Source organism: Carettochelys insculpta, chromosome 7 (genome assembly GCF_033958435.1).
Source record: "Carettochelys insculpta isolate YL-2023 chromosome 7, ASM3395843v1, whole genome shotgun sequence".
Lineage (NCBI taxonomy): Eukaryota > Metazoa > Chordata > Testudines > Carettochelyidae > Carettochelys > Carettochelys insculpta.
The window spans coordinates 7,162,738-7,190,237 of NC_134143.1; the positions used below are offsets into that span (position 1 = coordinate 7,162,738).

The 27,500-nt window shown below is 46.9% G+C and overlaps 1 protein-coding gene across 4 annotated transcripts; it reads right to left on the bottom strand.

Moving 5' to 3' along the window:
- On the bottom strand, positions 1 to 26,950 carry LOC142015904 (cytochrome P450 2H1-like). 4 transcript variants are annotated; one of them, XM_074999848.1, is made up of 10 exons: positions 26,771 to 26,950; positions 25,372 to 25,534; positions 21,143 to 21,292; positions 17,555 to 17,689; positions 15,114 to 15,139; positions 9,658 to 9,834; positions 9,152 to 9,293; positions 7,018 to 7,205; positions 5,017 to 5,158; positions 1 to 1,102 (listed from the first exon to the last, which is right to left on the bottom strand). In XM_074999848.1, exons 1-10 carry the CDS (start codon positions 26,948 to 26,950, stop codon positions 912 to 914), a joined length of 1,494 nt encoding a protein of 497 aa, XP_074855949.1. In that variant the 3' UTR covers positions 1 to 911. The 4 variants fall into 4 exon arrangements, with proteins under 4 accessions (XP_074855949.1, XP_074855948.1, XP_074855947.1 ...); XM_074999847.1 differs by lacking the exon at positions 15,114 to 15,139 and having other exon boundaries at positions 17,532 to 17,689; XM_074999846.1 differs by lacking the exon at positions 15,114 to 15,139 and having other exon boundaries at positions 17,520 to 17,689.
- Between the last annotated feature and the right edge of the window lie 550 nt (positions 26,951 to 27,500).

Consider the following 27,500-nt stretch of genomic DNA (forward strand, 5'->3'; position numbering starts at 1 on the left):
GTCACAATTTATTCTCATTGGCTGTTCAGAGCTCACAGGCGGGACACTGTTACCAACTCCTTGCCAATAAAGACCTTTCCAGCTGGTCCAACTGCAGTGGAATTTATAATTAATTGATCACAGTCAGTTACAGATTTATTTCTTCCTTCTCCACGCTTACTGCTTCACTTGACATACCTCACTTTCATTCACACCAAAGCCTGCCTGCGAACAGTATGCAATTACAGTCCATGGCTTTTCGATCCCAGTCTATGATTCGATTTTGATCGTGGGCATAATTTCGTTAAATTCAAGTTATGTGCAAAACTAGTAATTGATCTGTCTGAAGAGAATGAGTTCATTGCTCCCGCTGTGTTCATGAGTCCAGAATTAAAGACAATCAGGCCAGTACATGGGCTCATGGGTGTCAACTTCATGGGTATTCCATGGCTGGAGCACACTTGGGGAAAACAGTGGGTGGGTGCACCCCCATTGGTACCAAGCTCCCTCCCATTCTCCATATCTCCCATTGCTTCCCATGTGTTAGTGTTCCCTCTGACCTACTCCTCTCCTGCCCTTGCAGTGCTTCTTGAACACTGGAAACAGCTGATTCGTGGCATTCAGAAAGCTCTAGGTGGGAGGAGAGGAGTGGGTATGGGGCACAAGGTTGGGTGAGGATGGGAAGAGGCAGGGTGGGATGCTTCGGGGAAAGGGTTGAAGGGAGGCAGGGTGGAGCTGGAGTAGGAAGAAGTGGGGTGGAAGCGGAGTCTTGGAGAAAGAGGTGCAGTGGGTATGGGATGTGGTGGAGCAAGGGCAGGGCTAGAGGAAGGGATGGAGGGAGGGTCAAACAAAGGCAGAGCGTGGGGGTCAAGCACCCCCTGGCTATAGGGGAAGTTGGCACCTATGCACAGGCATAAGCTACTCAGGTGACTTCAGTCCCTTTCTCGAGGCAGAACACAGAGCTGGTATGATTTCGGTGCAATTGTTATAAAACTTGTCACTGGCATTAGATCAATGTCTTTGGGGTCCAGGACAGGTTTCAAGGTGAAGTTCTGCAGAAGCGCTGTCAGTAGCAAAAAGATCTCCATCCGAGCCAGACTCTCTCCCACACAAATCCGTTTCCCTGCAGTGGAAAAGGAATTTCGAATTCATGCTGGGTGTCTTTTTTTGGCAGCACATTTTAAACACAGTTATTACAGAAGCAAACTCTCAGGGTTAAAGTTTGGGGTTTAAACTCTCAGGGTTAAAGTTTGGGGTTGATCCTGCTTGAAGCAGGGGGCTGGAGTAGATGACCTCCTGAGGTCCCTTCCAGCCCTAGGATTCTATGATTAGATGCACGCAGTAACTGAGGGTAAGTGCATGGATGGCAATGGCTATCTCCTCAGAGTTCAGGATGGCATGAAAGCATATGGAGGCTTTAAGGAGCCACTGATCATTTAAAGATTTGAGTTCCTTAAATGCACATTTTAAAGGCAGTTTGGGGGAAGGATAGAAGTGGGTGGATGGTGGGAAGATGTAGGGTTTGAAGAGAAGGTTATCCAATTTCCAAACAAGCTGACCAGTTTTGGGGGGGGGGGGTTTACAAGGGGGTGACTGAATAGAAGGGGAAGAGTAACAAGTAGTGAGGGGTTGGTGTCCTGAGTAGCAGGCTGGAGGAAGAAAGCTAAAAGGCGGGAGTAACAAAGCGGCAGGGAAGCTCAATGGTGGGGAGAGAAGTAGAGACATTAAGTTCCCCTCACAGATGACATCAGGGAGGCTGAGGTAGTTGATGCCCCTCTTACTCCAGCCTTCCGGGAAAGCTGAATGGTGACCACGCAGCACAGTTACTGTTAACAGCAGGAAGGAACACACTTCCTTACAGGAGCAGAACAATATCATGGGGCACAACTGGAATGTGCTTTATGCAAAGTGCCTCATGTAAAGTATCACTGGAAAGCTTGTAATCTACTGAATATGACCATTCCTTCCTCTATTTGAAGTTAGAAATAGGGAATATAAACCTGTGTTGTTAATGTAGGCATGCTGAGTGAGGGCCGTTAATTGTACTTCTGGATCATGATGGTCCTTTGGGAAGAAAGCAACGAACTGTGAATGGACTTGTTTTTCCCATAAGCCTCAGAGGATGAGCTATGGTTGGTTCTACATGTTACCTGATGCTGGGACCCCGCATGGAGGCTGCACTTTTCCATGAAAGGGAGAAAAAGTTTGAATTGAACACAAAGGATTCCCACCTTGGGCAAAATCTATATGAAGGTGGGAAGCCAAACAAAAGTGGTGGCTGCCTGTGGTCAGGACACCCCAGCGTACAACCCAAGATGTCTACTGGAAACGAGTGAAACTGGATGGATGGAATGATCTGAGCCTGGACTGGAATGAATGTAATTTGTGAGGGTGATTAGTACAACAACTGCTAAGCCGAAACATTTTGGCTATGTCTACACTAGCCCTCACCTTTAGAAAGGGGGATGCTAATGAGACACTTCGACAGATGCTAACGAGGCACTGTCATGAATATGTAGCACATCATTAGCATAATATCAGCCATGGCAGTTTGAAAGTGACGCTTTTGAATCACGCGCCACCTGTGTAGACGGGGGTCCTTTGAAGAGACCCCCCAGTCTTTGAAAGTTTTAGGAATAAGGGGGGGTCCTTTCAAAAGGCCCCCATCTACATGGGCGGTGCGTGATTCAAAAGCGGCACTTTCAAATCGCCGTGGCTGGCATTATGCTAATGAGGCACTGCATATTCTTGGTAGCGCCTCATTAGCATCTGCCGAAGTGTCTCATTAGCACACCCCTTTTGAAAGGCGGGGGCTAGTGTAGACAGCCTTCATGTGACAAAGTTCTTAGTGTATCTGCTTTATTTTGCATAGTAACCTACATTGTTGTGTCTGATGTCTCCTATGACCACTCAGCTCCTACCTTTTACCTATTACATATAGACTTAGAAACTTTGTGTGTGTGTCTGTCCATCTGTCTGTGAGTCTGCTCAAGAACTCCTCCTAATTGGTAAGAACCAGGAGCTCCAGATTTGGTACACAGCTTTCTTTTATCATAGCTTATATTAAGGTCAGGGTTTAGTTGTTCTGGGACAATGGGATGTGCTTAGAATGTGATTGTTTCTCATAAAATGGAAAGGGAGGGATCTGGTAGGAAGGACAGTATACTGCAGAATGACCACAGGGGGCCAGAGTTGAGGACTAGGACAGCTATAACCCCATTGGGCCAGCAGGAGGCAGGATGGAGAAAGGGGCAGGTATCTGCTACATACTGAAGAGAATTTGTCTGTGTGCCCATCCGTCCCACAGCTGGGGCCAGAGGAGGGTATGTGTCTTACCTGGCCCCAAACTGCTATGGTGTGACAGGGCTAGGGTTGTCCTCTTTTGCTGGGACAGCCTGCCTACTGAACACCCTCCACCCCCAACCAATTATTTAAGTGAAGAAGAACAAAACTTATTTGAGTGAAGGACCCATGCAACGCTGGGAAAATCTCCTAATACTTAATAAAATCACCAGTGGTAAGTACTTGTTTCCTGGGGCAGTGAGGTGGAGAGAAGGAGCTTATAGGTTTACCTTATATAAAACTTTGTACAGAGTAAGACAAATTTATCTGGGGTTCAGGTCCCACTGAGGCTGTCCATTTGGGTGCTGAGGTGAGTCCCTTTGTCTGAGCCTTCCCAGAGCTGAGCTGATTTAATGCCTGTTTTATTCTGCAAAGTGCTGAATATAGGTGTGGTCAATACCGGAAGAAAGAAGCCTGAGGGCCTGGCTCAGCATGACAGAATTCAGGGGTGCCCAGGAAGGCAGGAAAGTAGCTCCAGTGATATTTCAGCACATCAAGTGACAGTCACAAGGTAGTATCTGTGACCAGACCCATCACAAACTGGTTACAGAATAGTAGCAGAGAGAGAGCCACGCTAGTCTGTATACTACCAAAACAAAAAAGCAGTAAAGGAGCACTTCAAAGACTAACAAAATAATTTATTTTGTTAGTCTTTAAAGTGCTACTAGACTGCTTTTTTGTTTTGGTTACAGAACATTTTGATAAGTTAGATGCATTCAAGTCTGCAGGGCCTGAGGAACTTAAATAATTAGGTCAAACAATCTCTGAACTGTTAGCAATTATCTTCAAGAGCTCATGAAGCATGGGTGAGGTCCCAGAAGACTGGTGATTGAAAAATATCCTTCCTATCTTCAACAAGGGGAACAAACAGGACCTTGGGAATGGTAAATCAGTTGGCCTGGAAGGCTACAGGAATAAATTATGAAACCAGACAATTTATAAGTACCTAGAAGAGAATAGCATTAGGAGGAATTTGTCAAGAGCAAATCATGCCAAACCAACCTTACTTTCCTCCTTAACAGGGCTACTGACCCAGGGAACAAAGGGGAAGCAGTAGATGTGATGTATCTTGGTTTTAATAAGGCTTTGGACACTGAAACACATGACATTCTCGTAAGTGAATTAGGAAAAATGTTATTTAGATAACATGAGAAACGTTATTTAGATAACATTACTGTAAGGCAGGTTTTGAAACTGGTTGAAAACACATACTCAAAGAGTAGCTATCAATGATCTTCTTTCAGATTGCAAGGGTGTATTTAACAGGGTTCTTCTTGTCTCTACTTCTATTCAGTAATTCCATAAATGACATGGATAGTAGAGGGGAGATCATGCTTTTAATATATGGACAATTACTATGTACACCTTTAAAATGGGGAATAACTGGCAAAACAGTAGCACTGGTAAAAGTGCTTAGGGAGGCTGTAGCAGATCAGAAATTGAATTCTGGGCTGTATTAACAGGAATGTTATATGAAGACATGGTAGATAATTATCCAACTCTGCTCAGCACTTGTTGGGTCTCAGCTAGATTACCCCGTTCTATTCTGGGATCTATGCTTTAGGCAAGATATACTCAAACAGTAGCTATAAGAGTAGCACAGCCCATTCCAGCCCACTTTTACCTCTGTGAGCCACCTGAAAACACAATGCACAAAACAGTCTGAGATCTGTAATAAAAACCAGCTTCTTTTACCTGTAGAAAAAGGCATGAAGAAGTCACTCTTCTTGAAGGCACCATTCTCATCCAAGAAATGACCTGGGTTAAATTGCTCTGGGTTTGGAAATTCTGTCCTGTCATATAGAACTGACTTCAGCCTAGGAAATATCGTGGTGCCCTATATTAGCAAATGCAGAAGGAAGTGTTGATGTGGATACTGTCCAACAGAGAGAAGTCTCCAAAATTCACCAAGGTGGACTCTGAGATGTATCATTGTTTCATCTCCCTGAACTTTACAGTTTCAACCAGAAGCACAGCTAGTCCCTCTGAGCTGCAGTTCACCCTTGAATCTACTTGCTAGCAGAGCTAGAATACATGGCGTGACTTTGGGCAAGTCACTGTTGCTCTCAGAGCCCTTCTTACCACATCTGTAAATTGGACGTAGTGGTACTACCTCCTCTTTGTAAAGTGCTATGAAATCCAAGAGTTAAGTATTATTCAGCATATCAGACCAAGAAAAACACCACTGCCAGAGAGAGAGAAGCTACATCAAAGAAATTATTCTGGGGAAGTTCAATGGCCTGTGATATAGAGGGGGTCAGAGCAGATAGTCATCATCCCTTCTGGCCTTGTATATCTGACCACTAGCACCTTTGGAGGATGTTAAGCAGAAGCTACTGAAGTTAGATATTTTGAAATCAGGAGGTCCAAATAATTTGGATCATCGTTTTAAAGAGCTTGTTGGACCATTATTGTTGATTCTCAATAAGCCTGGAAGCAGCAAGAAAGTTCCAGAAGACTGGAAGGAAAACTAACATGGCCAATTTTTAAAAAAGGTTATTGGGATGAGCTGATGGCTTCACAACCTGACTTCTTGGCCAGGCAAGATAATGGAGTAGATTTTATGGGACAAGGTTAATAGAGAACTAAATGAGGATAAAGTAACTAATGCAAATCAACATGGGGTTATGGAAAATAGGTTCTGTGACTCTAACTTGATGTCCTTTTTTGAGATTGCAAGGATATTTGAAGGGCTGCTAGTACTGACGTAATATATTTAGACCTTTGTAAGGCATAATTTGGTGCCACATGAGATATTGATTATAAACAGAAAAATATGTATTGAGTATGACACGTACAAAATGGACTAAAATTGGACTGATAGGGTTCAAAATTTAATTGTCAATAGGATACTGTCATTGACTAGGTCTGCTCTCAGCAGGGTCCCACAGGGGTTGGTTCTTCGACCTATTTAATCTTTTAATCAGTGACCTGAATAAAAACATAAAATCATCGTTGATGGAGTTTGCAAATGATACAAAATTAAGAGTGTGGTAAATAATGAATGGGACAGGTCACTGATTCAGAGCTATCTAGATTACTTGGTAAAAGGGACACAAGGAAACCATATGTGTACAATACAGCTAAATGTAAATGTGTGTTTGGGAAGAAAGGCTGTAGGACTTTCTTAAAGGATGGACCCCTAGCATAGGAAGTAGTGACCCTTAAAAACGATATGGGGGTTGTGGTGGGTAAACAGTTGGACATGAAGTCCTAGTGTAAAGCTATTAGGAAAAAACTATTTCACTAAGAAGCTGCTGAAGCTCTGGAGTAGGTTACTCAGGAAGTAAGAGGATCTCCTCCCCTAGAGGTTGTTAAGCCCTGGTTTGACAAAGCCCTGGCTGATATGACTTAGTTAGGGTTGGTCCTGCCTTGATCAGACGGTGGATTTGATGACCTCCTGAGGTCTCCTCCAACCCTATTGTTCTATGATCCTGGGCTGAAGACACAAGGGAACCTAAGGAAGGAGTAGCCAGGTTATTTTATCTCTGCATCTGGCACTGGTGAGAGTGCTGCCAGAAGAACTGCGTGTAGTTTTGTTGCCCACAATTCAAACAACAAGAGGATTGGAAAACATACCTCATGGTGAGAGGCCCAGATCTAGCGGAAGCATTTCTACTGTGAATAATTCAACATTAAAAAGAGAAAAAGGTGAATGAGCTCGACCTTTCACTCACACACACAATCGGAACAGACCTTGGGAATCACATACTGCTTGAGGTGAACATCGGTAGTCACAGCACGTGGGACGCCTAATGGGACAATGGCAATGAACCTCTGGATTTCATGGACCACAGCATTCGTATAGGGCATCTGGCTTCGATCTGCCATACAGGGGCTTCGGCTTTGGCCAATCACACGATTAATCTCTTCGTGAACTTTCTCTGTCATCAGATGAAGGAGATTTAACAATAATGGTAAAGAACAGGATTCCCACAGATTCGTCCACCCTTCTGTCCCATTGTCTGCAACATGGGATTATAACAAACCCAGTCAATTAGTCTCAGAGGAGTAGTCATGTTGCTCTGTAGCTTCACAAACAACAAGCTGTCCTGTACCACTTCAGAGATTAACACATTCATTAGGTCATGAGCTTTCGTGGGTAAGACCCACTTCTTCAAATGAAAATGGAGTAGAAAAATAGAACCCGGGGTTCATATAGCAGAGAGGGAGGGGGCCCAACAAAGAAAACAACAGAGCACCAGTTGTCACCACCTACAGGCCCCAGTTTAACTTCTTCAGTGCATCATTGACAACACACAACTAATACTGAACATGATCTCTTCCTCTCACAGGCCTTGCATGACAGGCCAGTCCACTCCTACAGGCAGCTGGCCAACCTCAAGACAATACTCACCACTATCCACAGAAACACTAACCCAGGAACCTATCCCAACAGCACCTTGTTGCCAGTTCTGCTCACGTCTATACAAGTGACACCAGCACAGAACCTAACCATATCCACCACATTATCAAGGGCTCATACACCCACATATCACGTGCCAGCAATGCCCCTCTGTCATGTACATTGGAAAAACTGGACAGTCTCTTTAACAAAGGACCAACAGACATCAATCTGACATCAGGAATTGGAATACATATAACCCTATACGGGAACACTTTAATCTCCCTGGATAATCAATAATGGATTTAAAAGTAGCCATTCTTCTACAAAAGAATTTTGCCACAAGATTACCAATGGAGACATCTGAATTGGAATTCATTTGAAAAATTTTACACGTTTAAAATAGGCCTGAACAAAGATCTCAACTATCTTATGCATTACAAGGGAAATTTCCCCACCTCTGATATTCACAGGAATGGGACAAATCCTACTTAATTTGATTCATCAACTGATCCTACTAATGACAAGTAACAGGGTTTTTCCTTCCCCTGGCCTCCTATCTAAAGCCTGGATTCTATTTGTCTACTCCATTTTCATCTGAAGAAGTGGGTCTTATCAACAAAAGGTCACAAGATAATAAAGGAGTTAATCTCTAAGGTGCTGTAGGACTGTTTGCTTGGTGGGTTAGTTGTTACAAAAGCTGCTTACCCTAGCAGCTGTGAGAAAATGTAATCCCAAGACAGTGATTTTACTCACATTTAGTTATGATACACATTAGATAGAAGGGGTGTTGCCACCAGTTCATATACCAAACTACTCATCATGAGATGGTAACTAAAGCTTTCCCCCCGATATCACTTGTGCCAGCAAAGGAAACCCATGAAGTGTGAATTTCCCTGCACCTGTCTGCTCTGTGCATAATCTCTAGCACTGTCAGAGCTCTTATTTAGAACCTTACACAATCTGGCCATGAACAAACTGATTAAATCTCAAGACGTAATGACTTTGCCACTTTATATGCCCGGAGTGGGAAGGTATCTGTTACTCTCAGGACAGCACAGCGAGGGCAGTAACAATGGAGGTTCCAAGGTGTCAAACCCCCTGCCTCTCCCTGGGACCCTCAACAATGATCTAGACTGAGAGGGGAAATCAATCACAAGGGCCCATTCAGCCTTTGGACCCTTTGCTCACACTGTTGACACAGGGACAAATAATGCCCATTGTAACGGGCTTTTGGGATGAGGGACCTCAGCCTGCAGGAAACTGGGGTAGGAAATCCCTCCAACATCTCTTCTACTCACTTCACATAAGCCAGTGAACTACCACCACATGGCAGCAACATGAGTCACTGCCCCACCAGGCCAGATTTGATCTAGTGACTGACGGGCATGTGCTCTGTAGCCATTTACTGGTCCATGCAGTCCTCACGGCTCTAGAGAACTACCATTTTATGAAAGAATGAGAGAGAGCACACAGGTCTCTTACCTTCTATTTCTGGGTATTTCAGAAGAATCAGGAGTCCAAAGACTAGGGTGGTGCTGGTTGTCCCTGTTCCAGCAAAAAAGAGCTCTACAGAGCTTTGTAACAAGCTTCCCATATGGAAGTTTGAGTGGCCATTCTTTTGCTCCTGCAAAATGATTGGGAGAAATTCCTTAGCCCTTGACAATACAACTGTAGGATATATTCAGATATTCACAGACATATTCTTCTATCCAACAGGTGATCCACCTCTCATCATCATTAAAATCCTGCACATGTGGCCCAGAGCACCTAAGATTTAAGCAATGTCGCTGTGATGCATTGCGTCTTTTCAATGAAATAAGGAAGAGAACAGAGCTTGACCACGATCATGCACATTCCTTGGGCACAGACCATGTCTCCCCTTTGTGTCTCTTGAAAGCCATGTCCTACGTTGTTCCTGAACAAAGTAATCCTGAGGAGATGTGTAGTCCCCGCCACAATAGTGGGGAAAAGCTGATGCCCTCACATACCTCGTTGATTTTGATAAGGAAAGCATCGATGAAATCTTGAGGGCTGTTGGGGTCCAGGGATTCTTTATGCATATTCACTCTCTCCAGAACAAATTGTCTGAACATCTGACTATTTCTATACAGCTCGTGGTGAGGCCCAGGAATGTAATCCATAAGTGTTGGTAAAAAATTGTACAGCTATAAAGGTTGAAAGAAAAACACAGATGGATTATCTGAGCACAACACAGAATCAAAGTGTTCCCACAAATGACTCTGCTCCAGCAGACCAATACAGTTCTTCTCTGTCACCTTCTTATCAAAATAGAGTGAACAGAACATTGCAAGCTATCACCTTATTTTCATCCAGATGTTTGCAGAGGAATTCCTTAATTATTTGCTCCATCACCTTTCCTGGCACAGAAGTTAAACTGACTGGTCTGTAGTTTTCTGGGTTGTTCTTTTCTCCCTTTTTTATAGATGCGCTCTATATTTGCACTTCCATCCTTACCGTGGTGGGCATGGGGAGGCTGGCTTCTGGCCATCCGGCTGCTGGCCGTCGACTCTGGGGTGGCAGTAAGCTTGGTGCTGCAGTCTCCCATGTGCTGCCAACCTCACAGCCCCTGCTTTCTGCTCCGTGGTTTCTCAGGTCCTTACCTGCTTCCAGCAGCAGTTAAAGCAGCACCATAGAGCCACCAGGAGCTTGCTAGATTGTCTGCCATCTCTGAGGGGGAAGCCACCATGGCAGACCGCTTCTTCTAGAAAAAGCAGTCTGTGAGCGTCCACACGTGCTTTCTTCCAGAAGAATCTTCCAGAAGAAGGAACTATTCCCCTTACGCAAGTGGCATTAGGGATCTGGAAGAAATGGTGTTTTCTTCCAGATTTCTTCTGGAAGAGCACCTTCCACATGTGGACTCTCCCCCGATCTTCCAGAAGAAGCCTGTGTTCTTCCAGAAGATCTTACATGTGTAGACACAGCCTCTGAGTTTACCAGAATTTGCTTTCCTGAAACCTTTGTCTCTATTTTGCTGCTGTCCCTTTCATTGTTTCTTAGATTCATGAACTCTGTGATTTCATGGTCCCTTTCTCTCATGCTACCTTCCACTTTCACATTCTCAGCAAGTTCTTCCCTATTTGTTAAAAATCAAATCTAGAACTGCTTCCCCCCCAGTAGCTTTTTCCACTTTCTGAAAGAAAAAATTGTCATCCATGCAGTGCAAGAACTTTCTGGATATTCTGTGCCTCGCTGTGTTAGTTTCCCAACATAAGTCTGGATAGCTGATGTCCCTCCTCTAATGACATCTTCATCTGGGACAGTTCCTCAGCCATGGTGGCACTTTTTGGTTCTCTGACTGTGTTTTAAAATTTGGGGTATACATTTTAATTGGGCCTCTAGTAGTGGAGTCTCCATCCCTGGAGGTGTTTAAGTCTTGGCTTGACAAAGCCCTGGTGGGGCTGATCTGATGGGTTTGGTCCTGCTTAGAGCAGGGGGCTGGACTTGATGGCTTTTTTGGGTCTTTTCCAGCTCTATTGTTCTATGATTCTAAGTTTCCATGCAGCTTGCAGGCATTTTACTTTTGGCGCTCTACCTTTTAATTTCTGTTTAACTAACCTCATTTTTGTGTGGTTTCCCTTTTTGAAATTAAATGCCACACAGTTGGCTGCTGAGGGCTACGTCTACACATGAAGCCTACATCGAAGTAGCTTATTTCGATGTAGCGACATCGAAATAGGCTATTTCGATGAATAACATCTACACGTCCTCCAGGGCTGGCAACGTCGACGTTCAACATCGACGTTGCGCAGCACCACATCGAAATAGGCGCTGTGAGGGAACGTCTACACGCCAAAGTAGCACACATCAAAATAAGGGTGCCAGGCACAGCTGCAGACAGGGTTACAGGGCGGACTCAACAGCAAGCCGCTCCCTTAAAGGGCCCCTCCCAGACACAGTTGCACTAAACCGCACAAGATCCACAGAGCCGACAACTGATTGCAGACCCTGTGCATGCAGCATGGATCCCCAGCTGCAGCAGCAGCAGCCAGAAGCCCTGGGCTAAGGGCTGCTGCACACGGTGACCATAGAGCCCCACAGGGGCTGGAGAGAGTGTCTCTCAACCCCTCAGCTGATGGCCGCCATGGCGGACCCTGCTATTTCGATGTTGCGGGACGCGGATCGGCTACATGTGCCCTACTTTGATGTTCAACTTCGAAGTAGGGCACTATTCCCATCCCCTCATGGGGTTAGCAGCTTCGACATCTCGCCGCCTAACGTCGATGTTAACATCGAAATAGCGCCCAACACGTGTAGCCGTGACGGGCGCTATTTCGAAGTTAGTGCCGCTACTTCGAAGTAGCGTGCACGTGTAGACATGACTTAGGTGTTTTCTCCACGGCAGGGATGTTATTTTATTACATTATGGTTACTACTGCTAAGCGGTCCAGTTATATTTACCTCTTTGACCAGATCCTGTGCTCTACTTAGGACTAAATCAAGAATTACCTCTATCCTTGTGGGTTCCAGAACCAGCTGCTTCAAGAAGCAGTCATTTAAGGTATCAATAAATTTTAGCTCCGCATACTGTCTGGAGCTGGCGTGTAACCTGTCAATACGGGGATGGTTGAAATCCTGCATTATTACTGAGTTTTTTATATCGATAGCCTCTCTAGTCTCCCTTAGCATGTCATAGTCACTTAGGGTGACCATCCATCCCATCATGTGTATGGCTATTAGAAGGTATGCTGAGCTGTATTGAATACACTGAAGTATTGAAAGGTATTAAGTATGGAATAATAGCTTAGCTTGAAAGCTAAGGGTTCATCTGCTGTAAATCCACTGACACCAGTGAAATTAGATGGAAAGTTGCAACAATATCAGATGGTTTATATGGTTCCAGAACCCGCCCCAGAGCTCCTCCCCACTTCCAGCCTCCTATCCTGACTCCTGCTCTCCTGCACACACACCCAGTCCTGATTTCCAGCAGCTCACTCACCTAACCCTACCCTGCCCTCCCCCCATACCCTCAGCCTCCCGCATCTCCATCTCATACTACCAGCCCACACTCTGAAGGACAGCAAGATTAGGCCAAGCCAGGCACTTTTATAGAGCAATAACCACTCAATTGTAGATCTACATTTTTAATTTTTACCCATTTTGTTATAATAACGCAGTATATGGGAACTCACTCAACTTAACGTTATTTTGAACGTTCATACTGCATCATTCTCATGAATTGCCACTGAACTTGCTTAACTCCAAGCAATTTAGCAGGTGTTCCCTATTTCACATAGGGAAATGTGGTCACCCTGTTGTCACTATCCCTATCCTGGTTAGGTGGTCGGTAATAAATCCCTCGTGCTATATTCTTATTATTAGAGCCTGGAATTACTATCCACAGAGATTCTGTCAAACCTTTGGGTTCATTTAAGATTATTGCTTCATTTGAGTCTATATTTTCTTTCGTGTATAGGGCCACACCCCCACCAGCATGACCTGTTCTGTCCTTCCAATGTATTTTGTAACCTAATATGACTGTACCCTATTTATTGTCCTCATTTCACCAAGAGTCTACGATGCCTATAATATCACTATTCTTCTTTAAGACGAGACACTCTAGTTCACCCATTTTATTATTTAGACTTCTAGCATTTGCGTACCAGCACTTTAAAATCTGTCACTATTTATCCGTCTGCCATTTCCTCTGATGCATTAGACTCTTTTTCATTTGATTGTTTCTCATCTGACCTTCCCCATAGTTTATCATCTTCGACCCTCTCCTCCTTACTAGGACACAGAGAATTTCTGTTAACAGGCCTTTCCCTAAGAGGTGTCTCCAACAGATCCATGTGCTCCTCTGCACCTACTGGGTTTCCCCCACCCCTTAGTTTAACTACTCTACAGGCTTTTTAGTGGTAACAGAGAGGTAGTGGTGTTAGTCTGTAGTCCAACAAAACAAACCAGCAGAAATGTAGCACTCTAACGACTACCAAAATTATTTATTTGCTGATGAGCTTTCGTGGGACAGACCCACCTCATCAGATCAAGCTCACTTCTAATACAGACTGATAAGTACAGAGAACCAAAAAAAAAATTGCAACAAAAACTGAGGGGAGGAGGCGGGGGGGATAAGGGGTGGGGGATGTTAATTGTCCCACCTGTGATAATTACAAGCATCAAAGGAAGGGAAGCAGTCCTGTAATGCATGAGGTCATTGATGTCTCTGTTCATACCATGTGTTAATGTGTCAAATTTGAATATGTATTCCAACTCACAAAGTTCTCGCTCTGATCTGTTTTTAAATGCTTTTTACTCCAGAACACAAATTCTCTTGATGTCTGCTTTGTGTCCCTTTATTCTTTGGCGAAGGTTTTGCCCAGTCTGTCCAATTTACATAGTGGCAGGGCATGGTTGGCACATAATGGCATATATAATATTGTTGGAAGTGCACAAGAATGTGCCTTTGATCTTGTAACTAACATGGTTAGGTCCACTGATGGTATCCCCAGAATAAATTTGTGGACACAGTTGGCAGTGGGGATACCATCACTGGACCTAACCATGGTGAATAGTCATCATCATCATCATCATCAATAACCATGGGCTCAGCACCCGTTGGTGTCTGATGTCTCTCTCACTGGCTACGTCTACACGTGAAGCCTACATCGAAGTAGCTTATTTCGATGTAGCAACATCGAAATAGGCTATTTCGATGAATAACGTCTACACGTCCTCCAGGGCTGGCAACGTCGATGTTCAACTTCGACGTTGTGCAGCACCACATCAAAATAGGCGCTGTGAGGGAACGTCTACACGCCAAAGTAGCACACATCGAAATAAGGGTGCCAGGCACAGCTGCAGACAGGGTCACAGGGCAGACTCAACAACAAACCGCTCCCTTAAAGGGCCCCTCCCAGACACAGTTGCACTAAACAACACAAGATCCACAGAGCCGACAACTGGTTGCTGACCCTGTGCCTGCAGCATGGATCCCCAGCTGCCGCAGCAGCAGCCAAAAGCCCTGGGCTAAGGGCTGCTGCCCACGGTGACCATAGCAGGGGCTGGAGAGAGAGCGTCTCTCAACCCCTCAGCTGATGGCCGCCATGGCGGACCCCGCTATTTCGATGTTGCGGGATGCGCAACGACTACACGGTCCCTACTTCGACGTTGAACGTCGAAGTAGGGCGCTATCCCCATCTCCTGATGAGGATAGCGACTTCGACATCTCGCCGCCTAACGTCGAAGTTAACTTCGAAATAGCACCTGACGCATGTAGCCGTGACGGGCGCTATTTCGAAGTTAGTGCCGCTACTTCGAAGTAGCGTGCACGTGTAGACACAGCTACTATTTCCTTCCATCTTTCCCTATCCAGTGCAGAGTGGCTTAGTTTCTGTACACTAGCTCCGCACCAATCTACTAAATCATCTATCCATTCTCTGTGAGGTCTGCCTGTCCTAGTCGAACCATCCATTATGCCGAATACTAGGGTCTTGATTTTTTGTGAATAGTAGCAGAGATAAAGCTGTCCTAGTCTATATACTATCAAAACAGAAAAGCAGTCCAGTAGCACTTTAAAGAGAAACAAAATAATTTATTAGGTGATGAGCTTTCATGGCACAGACCCACTTCTTCAGACCATAGCTATATCAGAACAGACTTAATATTTAAGGCATAGAGAACCAAAAATAGTAATCAAGGTTGACATATCAGAGATGAAGTAATTTAGAAAATTTATTCTCTTCTTTTTTTGTATGGCTATGGCCTGAAGAAGTGGGTCTGTCCCACAAAAGCTCACCTAATAAATTATTTGGCTAGTCTTTAAAGTGCTACTTTACTGCTTTTTTGTTCTGGACCTAACCACGTTAGTTACAAGATCAAAGGCACATTCTCGTGCTTCCCTTCCTTTGATGGTCGTAATTATCTCAGGCAGGACAATTAACATCCTCCTGCCCCTCATCCCCCTTGTTAGTTTTTATTGAAAAATTCTATTTCTTTGGTCCTCTGTACTTATCAATGTCAGTTTGTATTGATCTGATGAAGTGGGCCTGTCCCATGAAAGCTCATCACCAAATAAATCATTTTGTTAAAGAGCTACATTTCTGCTGTAACCTTTTTAATGGTAAGTGCCAGTAGGCTGTTCCCATTTTCGTTTAGGTGGACCCCATCCTTCCCTCTCTCCCAGAAGTTCCCACCATTCCTAATGAATCTAAACCTTTCCTCCCTACATCATCATCTCAGCTATGCATTGAGACTCTGAAGTTCTGCCTGCCTACCTGGCCCTGCATGCGAAACTGGAAGCATTTCAGAGAACACCACCATGGACGTCTTGAATTTCCATCTCTTTCCTAGCAACCTAAATTTGGCCTCCAGAACCTCTCTCCTATCCTTTCCTATGTCATTGGTACCTACGTGTACCATGACCAGCAGCTCCTCCCCAGTATTCACATAGATCTATCTTGATGTCTCAAGAGATCTTCAACCTTCGCACCAGGCAGTCAAGTCACCATCCAGTTCTCCTGCTCATCACAAATCCAGCTGTCTATGTTTCTACTGATCCAATTCCCCATTACTATTCCTTTTCCTAATGATTGGGATACCCTCCCCCAGGAGAGGTATCCTTAACATGAAAGGATACCACAATGTCATCGGGAAGGAGAGTCACAACTATGGAATCTTTTCCCTCTGTTCCAGTTAGATGTTCTCCTTCCCTGGTTTTTTTATCCTCCTCAACAACACAGGGGCTGTCTGAATGGAGGTGAGAGAGTTCTACAGTGCTTCAGCTATGTACCTCTCTGCCTCCCTTAACTCCTCCAATTCAGCCACCCTAACCTCCAAAGGCCATGCACAGTCTCTCAGGGCCAGGAGCTCCTTCCATCGAATGCACACATCAGACACCCATCCATAGGGGAGTTAATCATACATGTTACACTGGGTGCAATAAAGAGGATAACCCCCAGTCTGTTGCTGGGCTTCTGCCTCCATTTCCTCCTAGAGAGGATTGCAGTCTGAACTGGCTTATTATTTAAATCAGGTAGCTTTGGTTTTAGTTTAGCTTAAAAGAGGTTTTAAAGAATGCCAGGTGTATCTGGCCTGCTTCAAACTCCCCCTATAAACTCCCCCATGAAACCTTTTAGCTGCTCCTGTTTGCTAAGCTAAACCATTATAACCTTTCAAAGAAAAATGTTCTCTAGACTTCCTGAAGTGGCAAGTAAAGGGTTACAGTCTCCCTTCTGGTGTAACTCCATTTATTTTGATTAAGCTGTGCCAGGAGAGTGTATGACCCCTCCTTGTAGCATGGGTGAGATTCTCAGGAGTACCGCGTGGGGTGAGTTGGCTGGCTGTGAGGTGAGGAAGACATTTGCTTATTGCACTGCTCAAGTACAAGGGCATGCGAACTGAATTTATGGAGATACACATTTCATAGAGCTGGAAGGGACCTTAGGAGGTCACTAAGTCCCCTTTTAGCAGGACCAAGCACCATCCCTGGCCGATTTTATTTTTACTGTATTTGCCTTAGCCCCCTAAACAGCCCCCTCAAGGATTGAGCTCACAACACTGGGTTTAGCAGACCAATGCTCAAACCACTGAGCTAGCCCTCCCCCACCACTGTGATTGGTATCGGTATCAGTATTTTTATCGATGATTTTGATAATTTTCTCCAATTGTGTTGATAAACAATGCCCTCGAGCAAACTAAATTCTGAGCTAGTGAAATGTTTTATGAGAGTGTTTAAACCACCCTTAGAAGGAAGTTTAATAGTAGCTGCAGCTGAATGAGGAGAGTAAGACCATTATGGGAATCTGAAATAACACTTATTTAAGAAAAATGAAGAGTTTAAGAAAGAACTCTCCATCCTCTCCCCCAGTAGAATAAATAGGAGCCGAATAACCCCAGAACATACCGCTACCCAGGGAGAGCTCTGGATGTTATGTTTTTTTATGAGACTCATTAAAGTAACAAACTTCTTATCCTCATAGTCAAAACGATTGCCAAAGACAATGGAGCAGATGATGTTGGAGACTGCATGGGTGATGAAGAGGGTGGGGTCAAATGGCTGCCCTGGAGCAAAACAAAATGAAAGAGAGTCAGTGTTAATTCCCTGTGTTCACCTTCCATATCAAGGCCCCGGAAACATGGGGAAGTTGTGTCTCTCTCCCCACAGGACAAGAGTCAAGGTGAGACTGACAGCAATAGTCCCTAAGAAGATCAACAATAGATCACCACTTGTCATCATCTATAGCTCCCATCTCAAGCCCCTGCAATGCATCATTAAAAATCTACAGCCTATTCTGAATCAGGATGCTACACTTCAAAAGGCCCTACGTGACAGGCCTGTCCTTTCCTATAAGCAACCTCCTGACCTGGCATTTCACCAGCAATCACAGGCTACACCACAGTAATACAAATCCTGGAACTTTTCCTTGCAACAAACCCCACTGCCAAATTTGTCTGCATATTTATTCTGGGGATACCATCGCTGGACCTAACCATGTTAGTTATAAGATCAAAGGCACATTCTCGTGCACTTCCAGCAACATTATATATGCTATTATATGCCAACATGACACTATGTCCATTGGACAGACTGGGCAAAACCTTTGCCAAAGAACAAAGGGACACAAAGCAGACATCAAGACACTCAATACACATAAGCCGGTCAATAAACAGTGAAAGCCAGGGTGGTGCTGCCTCAACAGAAGCCACAGAAGGAAGGTGTCAAACTGCACCAAGCTGGAACAGTGAAAGCTGACGGCACTGCAGAGGACAGCAGGAAAGTAAAGGAGAGCGAGACCAGCGTGGAGAACAAGCATCAAGAATGGGGCCAGCGTCAAGAACAAGATCACTGCTGGGAATGAGAAGAGTGAGATTGGTGAGCTGAAAGAAACCGGTGCTTGGATTGGGACCAATGCATTCAGCAAGACTGACACCAAGACAGGGGTTTGTGCAATGCAGGAGATGGGTGCCGGAATCAGGACTGATGCAGAGAACGTGACTGGCACCAAGACCACAAGCGATGTGCTGAACAGGACCTGCACGTCAAAGCTGCGTCTACACGTGCACGCTACTTCGAAGTAGCGGCACCAACTTCGAAATAGCGCCCGTCGCGTCTACACGTGTCGGGCGCTATTTCGAAGTTAACTTCGACGTTAGGCGGCGAGACGTCGAAGTCGCTAACCTCATGAGGAGATAGGAATAGCGCCCTACTTCGACGTTCAATGTCGAAGTAGGGACCGTGTAGACGATCCGCGTCCCGCAACGTCGAAATTGCTGGGTCCTCCATGGCGGCCATCAGCTGGGGGGTTGAGAGATTCTCTCTCTCTAGCCCCTGCGGGGCTCTATGGTCACCGTGGGCAGCAGCCCTTAGCCCAGGGCTTCTGGCTGCTTCTGCGGCAGCTGGGGATCTATGCTGCAGGCACAGGGTCTGCAACCAGTTCTCAGCTCTGTGTATCTTGTGTTGTTTAGTGCAACTGTGTCTGGGAGGGGCCCTTTAAGGGAGCGGCTTGCTGTTGAGTCCGCCCTGTGACCCTGTCTGCAGCTGTGCCTGGCATCCCTATTTCGATGTGTGCTACTTTGACATGTAGACGTTCCCTCGCTGCGCCTATTTCGATGTTGGGCTGAGCAACGTCGAAGTTGAACATCGACGTTGCTGGCCCTGGAGGACGTGTAGACGTTATTCATCGAAATAGACTATTTCGATGTCGCAACATCGAAATAAGCTATTTCGATGTTGGCTGCACGTGTAGACGTAGCCCAAGTGAGCCCGGCCAGGGGACTGGCATGGCGAGTGGGACCTGTGGACCAAGTGGGAAGGGTGCTGAGGAGTGCCCACATGTTCCAAGGAACGGGGCCAAGACTGCTTACCACTGGGACCAGGACAATGGACGGAGCACTGCCAGGAAGGACAGTGCTGAGCTTTGGTGTGGAGGACAGTGTGTGTCACAATCCACAGCGGCCCTCAAATGGGACTGGCTATGAGTGGAGCAGGAGGGAGAGCAATGCTGCAAATGGCCAAGCCAGGACTCTGAGCCATGCTGAGCTTGTACTGTGATGGGTGGACCCATTAAGGCAGGCTTGCTCCAGGAGACATGACAAAGGACCTAGTCCTCAGTCTGCACTGCCTGGTATGTGTCGGGCATGAACGAAGGGCCAACCAGCACTGATTCTCCTCTGGGTGAGTTGAGGAGAATCCGGCTTGGTGTGTGGGATGCTGAGGCATCAGGGTCGTGGGCGCTGGAGCTTTCAGGTGCTGCCTGCATTGAGGGCATCAGCGCCAACAGAACTGGGTGCCAGAAACATGTAAGTCTTCAAGGCCTGTGCCAGAGAGTGAGAGTGGTGCCCTGCCGGAGGCTTTGGTGCCACAAACCATCTTTCTTTAGCTCTGAGCTTGAGGTCAAAGATGGCGCACCAGGCACCAAAGAACCTGCTGCAGACTTCTGCCACAGAGGTCGAAGGGCTGATTCCAGGAGGAGATGATGGAGCTGAAAGTCACATTCCTCCTGAGTCTGGGGCTGAAAAGCCTTGAAAATTTGTGACTTAGTCTGACGTGCTTCCCCCAGCTAACAAAAGCAGAAGTCATGGAAGCTACTCATCAGCTTAGACTTCAAGCAGGAGCTACAATGCTTGACACCCTGGGACTTTTTCATGCCTCAATCGCCAGAGGCGACACAGGGGTAGTCAGTCCACCTGCTGAGTGCCTATCACTACCTAGTTAAAGAACAGACTACGCTAGGAGAACTATTTACAATTATTTACACACAAAGATCTAGGGAGATGCAGCATATGCAACAGGTACTCAGCCACAGAACTAAAAGCCTACACAGGTGGGAAGAAGGAACTGAGGGACGGTTGGACTGACTTAAGTTACCTTAAATGTTTGTGGAGGGTAGGTTATCTACAACTATCCTCCATCTCAGTCTGTTTCAGGACAAAACATCTAGCTGACTCCAGGAGTTACCCCAGTTGTCGTCCTTCAGTCTCAGTAGACCTTCTCCACATTGTCCAAGGTCTTCCTCTTTGGCATTTCCTTGCAGGTTCCATTTGAGAGCTTGATGGACTGTGCTGCATGATGGTTTTCTGAGAATGTGGCCCAGCTACCTCTACTTTCTTTTGGCCTTTGAGTTGGCAGGGTCATATATAGGACTGCACACCAGCACCACTTAGGGGACCCCACAGCTGACCTGACAGCTGTGCAAACGGTGCATGGACACCTAACTTGAATAGATATGAGCAAACGCTCGAAGAAGAACCATTTGCTCCAACAGTGAGAGAAGGGCAAGATCAATTGGGACAGATACATGTTACTGGATGCTCAAAAATAATTCAGCGCGGTCCCTGACATGACCCTGAAGGCCCATGACCCGTGGCTCTTCCTTTTCCATTACATTAATACAGGTTGTTCTATGTGCAGCTAATGGCTTGAGTTAAGACATTTGAACCAATGAACATCATGAAAAACACTGAGGTAAGAGTGTTTGACTTCCCTTTTCCCAGCAGACATGACGCCATCCCTACCATGTGTGTTTCTGAGTCTTTCCATCAGAAAATGGGATTCCTCCTGGATCCGCTTCTCAATGCTTTTCTTCCCCATCCCAAAATTTCGCAGAGTAGCGAGGGCAAATCGCCGGAGCTGCTTCCACTGCTCCCCATTGCTGAAAATGATACCTGGAAATGGGAGGAGAACAGAGATGAAAGGTGAGAGGGCCAAATTCAGTCTGCCTATTTGAAAACACCCAAACGTTGCTGAGACAAAGGTTCCTCATCAACTTAACGGTCACAGTTTGTGTTCTCCCAGGCAGGAGACAACATTACAGCTAGAACAACAAGAAGTCCTGTGGCACCTTATAGACTACCAGATATTTTGGAACATAAGCTTTTGTGGGCAAAGACCCGCTTGGTCAGATGCATGAGTGGGTCTTTGCCCACAAAAGTTATGTTCCAAAATATCTGTTAGTTTATAAGGTGCCACAGGACTTCTTGTTGTTCTCGAAGATACAGACTAACACGGCTACCTCTCCACTACAGCTAGGTGGCAACTATTGTCTGCAATATACCTCTCATCATGCTGGACCCCAGATAATACAGAGACAAGATAGGGGTGTTTGCATCTTGTATTGGACCAACTTGGGCTGCCAGAAGGGACAAGATTTCAAGCTGTACCAAGCTCTTCCTCAGAGCTGCAGCTTGTCCAGGCTAACATCAAGGTGGGACAGATTGCAAAAGAGGTTCACACCTAAAGAAACACTCTTCTTTTATGGCTTGTTAGAAGACAACCTGCTGATTACCTGTCCACCTCCATTATCCAATTACCCCAAGGCTATTAATATCATTTTCATAATTATAGCCCACTGCATTTACAGCGCTTTTCCAAAATGCGCCCAAGGTATGATTCAAAAAACATCACATTTCATACAATACAGAATTCTTGGCGTTTACCAGCTAAAATGTCCAATGGTTCTATCCTCACTAGTGATGCACCAGCACCACCTCAGGGTCCCTAGTCCCCGTTAGGCACACATGAGGTGAACACCTACCATTACTCCCTTGCCTCAGATGTCTGCTCAGTTACACAGGCAGCCTTACTTGAAGAATTTCCTAACTTCTCACTGCTTGCTTTTACAACCCCAAAAATATTCCTTTCAAGTGTTTTTTTTTTTTCTGTGTAATTAAGGAACAATGCTGAAAACTGTCTCCCCCCCCCCACACGCTTGGATTCTCTTATAACTAGATTCCAACTTAATGCCTGAATCAGATCAAGATTTCCTGTAATGGATGTCTCGGGACTTCCATATTTTTTATGCTCACCATCATTTTTCATTACGACAGGATAAAAAAAAAATCGTTCTCCACTCCTTGGATATTCCTAGATAGGGGGCACAGAGGAGGAAGAGTTATAGAAATTCATGGTTTGGTCTGTGACAAGTATCAGAGGGGTGGCTGAGTTAGTCTGTATCTTCAAAAACAGCAAGAACTCCCGTAGCACCTTATAGCTCATGGTTTCCCAAACGGGGGGGCATGACCCCCTGGGGGGATGTGTAGAAATTCTAGGGGGGAGGTTAGCGAGCCTCTGTGGCCTTCCCCAGACTCAGAGGTGGAGGAGGCTGTTCAGAGGCCCTGGTGGGCAGGCCCTGAGCTGGAACACCGGTGCCCCGCCCTTCAGAGGGCGGGGCCTAAAGCCAGAAGGGCCGAGGCGGGTCTCGGGGCCCATTAACTGCTGGGCCGCCGTGCTGGGAGGAGGCTCCTGGGTGCCGGGGCAGGGAGTCTGCCACCGCCCGGCCCGTTGGCGAGAGCTACCCCCCAGCTGCCCAGACCAGCCTGGGCAGCTACAGATATGGATGCCCCAGGGAACCTACCCGGACTTCCCGGATCTACCAGGACCCTCACACAGGTGGAGGGACCCCTCCCTGGAGGGCCTGCCAGGCCCAAACAGATGGCCTGGGCCTAGCCACCCAGAGGCCCCGGAAGCAGCCGACTCCGGAGTTTGGCCGGACCCCTGCAGTGCTGAGGCCCCCAATTGCCCTGGACCCACCGTGCTGCCACTGCCAGACTACCCCAACGACGGGGAGATGTCGGACTGGCCGGAGCCCCCGAAGGCAAACAACTTCGAGGGGACCTACCCACCAACCAGGCTGACTGGGACCTGACCCAGATGGAGGTGGAGGTAGGAAGTGACCCGGGGAACGCTTCACCGGAACCCTTGGCAGTGTGTTGTGGCCTTGATCCCCACTGCCACGGTCTGGTGTAAGCGGTCCACAGGGCCCCGGGCCAGGTCGCAGTGGAGTGGAAGGGCCTGCGACCCCCTACCCGGCTCCTTGGCGGGGTAAACCCTCGCCGTGCTAAAGCCAACCCCGCGTAGGGGAGAGCCGCCTCTGTGTAACTGCTGCCCTACCCCAAACTGAGAGCTGGGCTTCCGCAAACTTTGTGTAGCTGCTGCCCCGCCCTGAACTCAGGGCTGGGCTTCCCCAAACTTTGTGTAACTGCTGCCCTGCCCTGAACTCAGGGCTGGGCTTCCGCAAACTTTGTGTAACTGCTGCCCCGCCCTGAACTCAGGGCTGGGCTTCCCCAAACTTTGTGTAACTGCTGCCCCGCCCTGAACTCAGGGCTGGGCTTCCCCAAACTTTGTGTAACTGCTGCCCCGCCCTGAACTCAGGGCTGGGCTTCCCCAAACTTTGTGTAACTGCTGCCCTGCCCTGAACTAAGGGCTGGGCTTCCCCAACTGCAGACTTACCTGTCGTCCTGCCCTGCCCCAAGGCCTGGGGCCATCCAAACTACTTGCGGGCTGACTGCTGCCTTCTCCTGAGGGTAGGGCAAGCCTCCAGTGCCGCCCCACCCGGGGCCAGGGTCAGCCTCCCCAGCTGGGGCCGACCGCCAGCCGGTTCCTTAACGGAGACTGAGCCTGGGTTCCGCTGGGACCGTGGGCAAGCTGTGGTAGCCCGTGCTGCCCAGCGGGGGGCACTGTTGTAGCACGGGCTTCGATGGGGGGCACAAGACGACCCAGCCCCCCCATCATTCCCCCCACCTGAAGAAAGATCCGGCCTTTGCTTCTGGCTCTCAGCCCCTGCTATTTTATGTGAGTGACCTGGTGCAGCCGCCATAAAAAGAAAGCAGCTGGCAAAGACCCATGTGGAGCTAGCTGCCTTCTGCAAAGAAGAAGGAGTGTGGGTTGTTGGGGGGAGGAGGAGAATGGGGTTAGATGGGGGGCTTGGGGGTGCCTGGCTCAGGTGAGGGGGATGGGAACAGGGGGCTGGTGGTGCCTGGCTTGGTGGGATGGGAGGGGCTCGGGTAGCTGGACGGCTTGTGCAAGGCTCGGGAGGCTTGGGCTGGCAAGCAGGTGGCTGGCCCCAGCAATGTGGGGCTTGAGTGGCTAGCCCCGGCAGTGTGTGTGGCTTGGGTGGGCAGCTCTGGCAGCTGGCCCATGGCCTACCAGCCGGCAGCTGGTTCCAGCAGCACAGGGCTCAGGCACCCAGCAGGCGGGCAGGCAGCTGGCCCCAGGGGTGCAGGGCTCAGGCAGGTGACTCCGGCAGCGCAGGTCTCAGGCAGGCTGGTGGCTGTCGCAGTCAGTTCTGGCGGCTGGCACGAGGCTGAGGCAGCTAGCCAGCTGGGGCTGCACCAGGCACCTTGAAGGGGCCCAGAAAAAGCTACTTATGCTTATTTTTAATTTTAAATAACATTTTTATATCAAGTTTTTGTGTTTTATTTTAAATTATGATTGAGTTTTTGTTAAAAGAGGGGTTAGATGATGGTAAAGAAGAGGCCGGGGATGTGAGGGTTTCTCACGAAGCAAAAAGGAGGCCTGATGCCGAAAAGTTTGGGAACCCCCGTTATAGACTAACAGATATTTTGGAGCATAAGCTTTTGTGGGCAAGGACCCACTTCATCAGATGCCCATGAAAGCTTATGCTCCAAAATATTCTGAGAGTCTGTAAGGTGCCAGAGGACTTCTTATGGTTTGTTCTAAACCTCTTTGCCTCTCCAACCCTGCCTCCTGGCTGTATTCCAGGCCTTGTAAAGTACATTAGTGCAGCTGTTACCTCTCAGAAACCTGTAATGAAATGCTAGGAGCGAGTCATGTCAGTGAAGCAGTGGTGCAAAGCAGAATGAGATCTTTCCTGCAACCAAGAGGATCTGTCCAGTTTTTTCTCCAGTATTACTGAAACTCCAGCTCGATCCCTCTTCCCTTCTCAGCCAGGTTCTCCCTGGGCAGAGAACACCAGCTTCACATGCTGAAGTTATCTGAAATGTACCTGGTTGCGTGGTGTTTTTTTTGAATATTGGCATACTTCCCCTTCCGCTGAACTCTTCCCCGAGATTGATCAGAGTTTCCTTCAGAATCTCATATCCACTCAGCACCACAACCGGTTCTGAGCCCAAGTATATCGTGAAAATCGGGCCGTACGTTCCACTGAGCTGTGAAAATTGAACACAAGGGCCAAAATGTTTCCAGTTAGATCCACTTTAATTAAGGATCAGAATAGGCTGAGTGGATGAAATTACAACTTGGTGATGGAAACGTTCTCCTGCCATGCAGCTAATCCTAGGCAATTTTTACCACTGATCTCAGCCCAGGCTTGGCCTTTTCAGCCCAGATCCTCCAATGTATTTAGGAGCTTTACTCCACTGATTTCACAGAGTCAGGCACCTACCTTGTAGGTCTGGGACTCCCTGACTTTCAGGGCAACACGTTGTTATAGGCAAGTATTTTTAACATTTTCCCCTAGAGATGTGTCTGTCCGTGTGGTTCCAGGGTAATCCTGTCTGTGTTATACAATACCTCATTATAAGAGCAGACTGCATTAATAGGGGGACTTTCAATGGTGATTTGGAGTTCTATGTTAAAATGACACTAATTCCACAGAAATACCACCTGCATTTATTCAGTCATGTCAGCTGATTTTACAAGGACGAGAGAGAATTTCCTTTCATTTATTCCTGCCAGCCCTCCAGTGCCAAAGAGAGAGAAAACTGAGCTTCAGTTTTCTCTTTTACACCACCAGCATACGTCCAATTTGCAACTGCTTGCACCTGTGCGAATCAATTGACAAACACATCCGTATCACAGGGCATGATGGGCAGAGAAGGAAGGGGACCAGCTGCAACAGGAGACAGCATTTGTCCTGCCCACCTGTCGTTATTTGTGATGATCATGAGAAGGAAAGAATCTAACCTCTCTCTCCAGTCCCAGTACTGTTTGCAGAGGTAGCTAAAGTGCCAGAGCATGATGTACTGCTACAGTATTTCTGCTGTGCAGAGCTGGAGGTTTTGCCTTACCATTGTTTTGTGATGGGGGCAAATGTCATAAGAGCTATTCTACAGCTGGTAAAGTAAGGGAAAGAGGTTATGTGACGTGCTCCAGAGCACAGCTGGAGGCTGTAGCAAAGGTAGGAACTGCACCCAAAGCTTGCTACTGCCAGTTCCTTAAGTAACCCACTAGACCACGTTCCCCAGCCTGCAACACCTTGTACCCTCCCTCACACACACACATGGATGAGCAGTGTATTATTCAGATTCCAAGATTTATAGCTTTGTGAAATAGTAAGCCAGAAATCTGAGCCAAAGCATCATTGCCACTAGGCGAGGTTTCAGCCGGGCTGTGCTAAATGATGGCTTACCCTCCCGCAATGAATACCAAGATAATGTCCTTACCTCCTCTATATGCTTGGGCAAGTTCTTCCTGCTCAGCTGCAGCATGTTCCCTATGAGGGGAAAAGCAAAAGGACCAGGTGGCAACTTCCCTTTTCCTGACCTCTTCCTCCAGGTGGAAAAGAAAAGAAGGAAAGAGACACACATCGCCAGCAGAATCGTGGCTGTTCCCAGAGGCTCCATTGCCCAGTGTAGCGATAGTCCTGGATTCTGGCAGGACCAAACAAATGGAAAGTGGATCCTGGCTTTTTATACTGTACACAGCAAAAGTGGGAGGAACAAATTAACCAACAGGAGCTCTTGGTTCCTCTGAACTACTAAGTTTAGCAAAATTAACATCAGCTGTGGCACTAGGAGTGAAGGCCCTGGAGTTTTATGACCCTCTGATCTGTTTGCCCTTAAGTACTCACTTAGTGAACTCAGCAATCCTAAACTTAACCCCGTAAAACAAAAAAGGGGTCATGTAGCACTTTAAAGACTAACAGAATAATTTATTAAGTGATGAGCTTTGGTGGGGCAGACCCACTTCTTCAGATCTGGAAACAGTGCTGAAGATGAACTGGCATAATGAATATGTAACACAGAAGCTACGTCTACACTGGGATGCTACATCGAAATAGCTTATGTAGCGAAATCGAAATAAGCTATTTCGACGAGTAGCGTCCACACATCCTCCAGGGCTGGTGCTGTCAACGTCGACGTAGGACAGCACTACATTGAAATAGGTGCCGCA

What these genes read in the sequence shown, in the direction of transcription:
- LOC142015904 (XM_074999846.1), bottom strand. Translation starts at nt 26,950, where the DNA reads ATGGAGCCTCTGGGAACAGCCACGATTCTGCTGGCGATGTGTGTCTCT. An exon ending in TGCCCAAGCATATAGAGGAG is followed by an intron (nt 25,535 to 26,770) that starts GTAAGGACATTA and finishes CAATTTTCACAG; the next exon opens with CTCAGTGGAACGTACGGCCC. An exon ending in TCCTTATCAAAATCAACGAG is followed by an intron (nt 9,294 to 9,657) that starts GTATGTGAGGGC and finishes ATCATTTTGCAG; the next exon opens with GAGCAAAAGAATGGCCACTC.